Source organism: Camelina sativa, chromosome 9 (assembly GCF_000633955.1).
Source record: "Camelina sativa cultivar DH55 chromosome 9, Cs, whole genome shotgun sequence".
Taxonomy (NCBI): domain Eukaryota; kingdom Viridiplantae; phylum Streptophyta; class Magnoliopsida; order Brassicales; family Brassicaceae; genus Camelina; species Camelina sativa.
In genome coordinates, this window is record NC_025693.1 from 19985850 (window position 1) to 19991849 (window position 6000).

At 39.5% G+C, this 6000-nt stretch overlaps 2 protein-coding genes across 6 annotated transcripts; one reads left to right on the top strand and one right to left on the bottom strand.

Moving 5' to 3' along the window:
* Positions 52-834, top strand: LOC104715464 (putative F-box protein At1g53550). The gene has a single exon (XM_010432870.1). The coding sequence runs from the start codon at positions 52-54 to the stop codon at positions 832-834; it is 783 nt and encodes a 260-aa protein (XP_010431172.1).
* LOC104711455 (probable pre-mRNA-splicing factor ATP-dependent RNA helicase DEAH3) lies at positions 1884-5783 on the bottom strand. 5 transcript variants are annotated; one of them, XM_010428158.2, is made up of 6 exons: positions 5621-5783; positions 5029-5099; positions 4850-4876; positions 4658-4754; positions 3884-4014; positions 1884-3358 (listed from the first exon to the last, which is right to left on the bottom strand). In XM_010428158.2, exon 6 carries the CDS (start codon positions 3347-3349, stop codon positions 2033-2035), a length of 1317 nt encoding a protein of 438 aa, XP_010426460.1. In that variant the 5' UTR covers positions 3350-3358; positions 3884-4014; positions 4658-4754; positions 4850-4876; positions 5029-5099; positions 5621-5783; the 3' UTR covers positions 1884-2032. The 5 variants fall into 5 exon arrangements, with proteins under 5 accessions (XP_010426460.1, XP_010426458.1, XP_010426456.1 ...); XM_010428156.2 differs by having other exon boundaries at positions 4850-4904; XM_010428154.2 differs by having other exon boundaries at positions 4850-4938.

A 6000-nucleotide genomic window follows, 5' to 3' on the forward strand; every position in this document is an offset into this window, starting at 1 on the left:
TCCAAGCGGACGATTGAGATGCATTATGCCCACGGGTTGATTGTTTCAGGAATGGGGCCAGTTGCTACCCTAATCAATCCAGCAACTGGAAAGTGTACATGTTTACCCAGGTTTCCTTTTAAAGCTGGAACCTTTGATTTTAGGGTGAAAACGAAAACGTACATTGGTTTTGACCAGGAGGGTTTGAAATTCAAAGTTTTGGGTTTGTCGATTGGTGAAGAGGGGGAAGCTAATACATACCAAATTCTGAGTCTTGATCTTGATGTTGAGTCTTGGAAGTGGAGAGAGGTGAATTGCCCTATTGAACATTCAGTACCAGTGATATGTGACACCAATTCGATTTGTATCAATGGGAATCTGTATTACACAGGCCGCCTGCCCAATAGAGAGGCTGCGGTGATCCAGTTCGATTTGGCTACTGAATCTTTTTCCTCATCAAATCCCATACCCGAGAAGCCAAGATTGGGCATGGACATGTATAGCTGGGAGTCAGGGTTACTTAACGTGGATGGAAAGGTTGGTGTTTCTGTAGCTCTGCCACATCATAAGTCCCGCCTGTGGGTTCTTGAAGACCCAGTGAACAACAAGTGGTCGAGCATCATTGTGTCCACTCCCCTCTCCATCCTCGGGCCATCCACATTTGTCAACCGCATAATTTTCCAGGGTTTCACAAGAAAGGGGCTCTCTATCTTCTCACAAGGGCAAGGACCAACTCTATGTCTCTATTACCACAACAAGGAGACAGAGGAAGTTCATACTGATCATATAGCAAGAGCCTACATGTGGCAAATGTTCACTTTCTGGAATTATGTTCACACTTTCATGTTTGCTTAGCTCCTCTATCACATGGAGAGTGAAGAGTGCAGACAAAGAGAATCCTCCTGCTGCTTCTTCTTATAATTCTTTCTTCTTGTCTACTGCTTTTGGCTCTTGCCATATTTGGCTTTGATCTCATTAGGTTTTGTCCTTTATTTTCGTTTTTGTGAGACTTATAACTTGTACATGTTCAGAGAGATGTAAAACTTGTCTGGTTACATTGCATATAACACCAAATAAACAACATCTTGGTGAAGATTTTTGTGAATGTTACCGATTTCAATGTTTTACATACCAATGCTGCGTCTTGACAAGTGTGCACCATGGAATGTAGCACGAGATTGTTTGCTTTTCTTAGATTCTTGACAAGTGTGACTAATGATTGAACCACTGACCCACTACTGTTTTTAGTTGGATACATTTTCTGGCACTTATTCAAAATGTTGTCCTATGGCTCATAGCATGTAGATTTTGCTGATATAAACAATCTATGTTGGTTGCCATGCCATTCAAATGTCCTGTATCAAAACAGAATGCTGGAAAAAAAATGAAGATGCAGTGGCCGTGTCTCTCTTTCCTGTGTTTGCAATGCCCTCTTATATGCTTTAATAGCAAGTTTGTATTCATATTGGTTTCGTTGCTTCTTCAATGCAAAAAGTGCCCTTTTGTTACCTTTGAGATGGCAATTTGAAAATGTCTACAACCCTCCCCCCTCCCTCAGCTTCTAGACCTTCTTTGTGACGAAGTAATGATGAGTTATGGTCTTGCGATTTTGTTGATTTAGAGAAGTTGAGGTTTGGTCATAAAGGCGTTTTCTTGTGCCAACATGTATGTAGTTTTGGACCCTTTTAAGATTTGTACTTGGAAATTTGCGTTTCTTGTTTGGTCATAAAGGCGTTTTCTTGTGCCAACACGTATGTAGTTTTGGACCCTTTTAAGATTTGTACTTGGAAATTTGCATTTCTGGTTTAGTTAGAGAGTTGTGTGTAGGTACATACATATAAATATGGCTAGAGTAAGCAAATGATAATGTTATTTAAAATTTGTAGTTAAAGTTAGGTGCATAATGAAATTAAGTAAGTATCTAATATCAGAAAAATAGGAACAATAAAGGGGCTAACATCTCGATTAAATCAGCTTTTAAGTATCTAATATCAGAAAATTAGGAACAATAGTACATTCGAAGGGGCTAACATCTCGATTAAATCAGCTTTGATTAGACCTCCAGACTCATCATCTCGCCTATCTCTGTCAAGTTACCTTCATCGTCCATTGCTCCCAGGTCAAACAAATCCGTCAAGGCCCGAACGAGGGTCCTCTGGGAAGGAGGATCCATAAAGTTCAAGGATAACAAGTCCTTCACACCCAGCCTTTTCAAGGCCAGAACTGTGTTTACGAGGTTTGCTCTAAGCATCTCAGGAACCGCCAGCGGTATTAAACCACTGTAAATTTCCTGTGTGTATAGCCTGAAACATTTACCAGGCCCTGTTGTACAGGCACGACGTGCTCTCTGGTCAGCACTTGCCATGGATATTGGGGACACCACCAAGGAGTCTAGACGAGTTTGCGGGTTGTAGTATTTCTGCATGGAGAAACCAGGATCAACGACGTAAACAATCCCGTCGATGGCTAGAGAAGTCTCTGCAATGTTGGTGGAGACGACAATCTTTCTCACCGGATGTGGTGTGGGATCGAAAACCCTCTGTTGCATGGCAGGCGGGAGGAAGGAATACAGTGGCACGACTTTGACTTGATCTCCGAGCTTATGGAAGATCCTGCTGCAAGCATCTTCAATCTCTTCTTCCCCGGTTAGGAAAACAAGAACATCACCAGGTGGCTCACACATGTGAATCTGGATAACTTTGCGTACAGCAGCCTCGAGATAGTCCGTCACAGGATCTCGAGTATAAACGATCTCCACTGGATGGAGCCTACCTGGGACTTCGATGAGAGGCACATTATGACCGCTAAAATAGTGGCTGAGCTCGTGGGCGTATAGGGTTGAACTCATCACAACCAGCTTAAGAGCAGGCCGGCTAGTCAAGGCTTTTTCAAGAATACTAAAAAGCAAATCCGTGGCTATACTTCTTTCGTGGGCCTCGTCCAGAATGATGGCTTTGTATTTTGATAAGAGCGGATCCACCAGTGCTTCTCTCAGAAGCATTCCATCGGTCAGGTACTTGAGCACGGTTTTGGAGCTGCTGCAATCGTCGAAACGGACTGTGTAACCGACTTCTTCACCGATCACTGCATCCATCTCTTCAGCAACTCGGCGGGCCGCAGACATCGCTGCAACTCTACGAGGCTGCGTGCACCCAACCAACCTCGCAGTCCCACCAGGATTAGGGTTTTCATAGACCACAGCTTCTAAAACGAACTGTGGGATTTGCGTTGTCTTACCACTGCCCGTATCACCCACCAGTATCACCATCTGATTTTCCTTCAGAGCTTGGAGAAACTCGTCTTTGTGTACCCATACTGGTAGGTTCCTACGTTCCTCTTGTATTTCGAAATACCTCGCAGAGTTCACCATATCGATTCTCTTCAACAAAACCAAAAAAAAAAAACAATAATAACAAGTTAGGAAACCTCCTCCAGTATTTATAGCCCAAGAACAAAAAAAAAAACCTATATTCCTTTTCCGAGAGTATTTGGAGATTTTCCTTTTCTGCATAAGCTCAAAATTGATTATTCTATTCAACAAAATAAAAATAAAAAACAATAATAACAAGTTAGGAAACCTCCTCCTCCAGTATTTATCACCCAAGAACAAAAAAAAAAAAAAAAAAAACCTATTTTCCTTTTCTTTCCCGAGAGTATTTGGAGATTTTCCTTTTCTGCATAAGCTCAAAATTATGTTGAAGCTAGAATTTTCTACATACGCCTAAGGTTTTCTTTCTAGTACCAATCTATCTAGTCAGTAAATCCAAATCACATGGATTGGACAAGGTATTAAAATGATGCTCCGTTAACCAATTCTCAAACATCTTCCACTGTCAGAAGAATTCTACACATATATTGATTATTCTGTGACAATGAGGCTCTGATTTCTTCTGAAGGATGATACCTTGATTTGCCAGTTAGCTTTTCTGGATCTGAAGCTGAATCTACGTACTCTGCTGTGGCTTGAGTTCGATTTTTGCTTGGGAGTTTTTTTTTGTTGTTAAAAAGTCACCTTTGTACTTCAGAAGTCCACTCCTAGTAAAGTGCATATAAGTCAATTGATTTGTTTTACAACAAATATGAATGTGAGAATTTAAATATATGAGAAGAAAGCCTAAAGAAATTTAATATCTAAGCAAAAATTCAAAAGAATCGATCTTTGAGACTTTGACTGGTTCCAAGGTTCACAGACAAAGTATCTAACGTAGTACTAAATTTGACATTCAAAGTTGACTAGAAACATAACTACATTACTACCAAGTATCTATAAACTAAAAATAAGCTATAGAAAAACTAGAATCTAACATCATTATGAAACCAGAACTCACAAAAAACAAGCCCAACCCGTGAAACTAATATCTAATTCAATGACGGAACAAAGTCAATTTATCAGTACCAAGCAAAAATTATGAATATGAATGTGAGAATTTGAAATATCTAAGCAAAAATTCAAAAGAATCGATCTTTGAGACTTTGACTGGTTCCAAGTTTCAGAGACAGTATCTAACGTAGTACTAAATTTGACTGGCACTAAATTTGACATTCAAAGTTGACAAGAAACATAACTGCATTACTACCAAGTATCTATACACAAAAGATAAGCTATTTAAAAACTAGAATCTAACATCTTGATTAAACCAAAACTCACAACCCGAACAAAGTCAATTATTCAGTGTACCCATCAATATGGTTTAGACGTTGAGGCTGAAAAACGCGGCGAGAAGCAAAATGGAAGCAACTTCCTCCTTCTTCCGAGGTCGAATTAGAACGATACTCTGCAAAGTAATATAAAGCTTTCATGAAGAATGAAAAGAGAACATTCGAATAACATTAGTTGAACAGAGAGAGGGATATAGAGATTATAGATTACGGAGTAACGCCGTCGAGGAGCAAAATCCTGTGGAGAGACGTACGGCCATAACTATCTACTTGATTGAACCTCCACAGAAACATAACTAACTATAACAAACCCACACAAGATACCGAAAGAAGGAATTCAAAACAAACAAAAAGAAATGCGAAGAGAAGAAAGAAGAATTGTGTACAAACCGATAGTTTGGATTGCCTTTCCGCGAGTCTGGTTTTGATACTCAGGTTCCAAGTTTGGGGTCCCCTGGCACCTTTATGCTCAAAGAATCATAGAGTAATCAGGTAATATATAAAACGGGCATATAATCTTCGAACAATGCAACCACAAGAAAAAGAAAAAAAGCACCATAAGAGACAATAGAGCTAAGAACAAAATGTCTCTTGGAGACACAAAAAAGCGAAGAAATATTTATTAGGAGAAGCCAATAAACTATATCATCTTCTTCTCTAGAGGATTAAAGAGGTAGTTACAGCCTAGATTCAATCCATCACATGAATTGAAAAACAGAAACAAAAAAATTGAATCTTTGACTAAATTGCACAATATTGAGAGATGGATATTGTACAAAACCAGAGAGAGAGAGCGCGCTTAAGCCATAGATAAACCAAATTAACTCGACTAACATTTATATAAATGGCGGCGGTCAGATGGAGAGGCATCGATCGGCGAATGGTCAGAGAGACTCGTTGGTAGAGAAAGAGATATACAAAGAGACTTAAGGAAAGAGAAAAAGATAAGATAAACTAGTTGCCGAGATCGACGATTGCTAACCTTTGGGGGTACAGTCGCGGTGGTGAGATCGCAACTGGCTAGATTGTGGATGGTGGTCGATTGAAGCTCATCGCGAGGGAGAAATTGGATGCGGAAGTCTCGAGAAACAACAAGAAATGAGTGAGGGAAAGTAGAGAGGGTTTCTGCGTGTTATTATTTTTATTTTTTTGGTCGGCAACGTAACTTTGTATTAAACAAAGATTAAGGTACATTGTTCCATGATATTACAAATTTTGATTTGGCTACTATTCTATCACATTTAGCTAGATTATCAGCGATAACATTTAAGCTACGTGGTACTTTTATAAAAGTTATGCTTCATAAAATTGGGCAATGTTCTTAATGTCATGCACATGTGTAGCTATTAGAGAATATGCTCA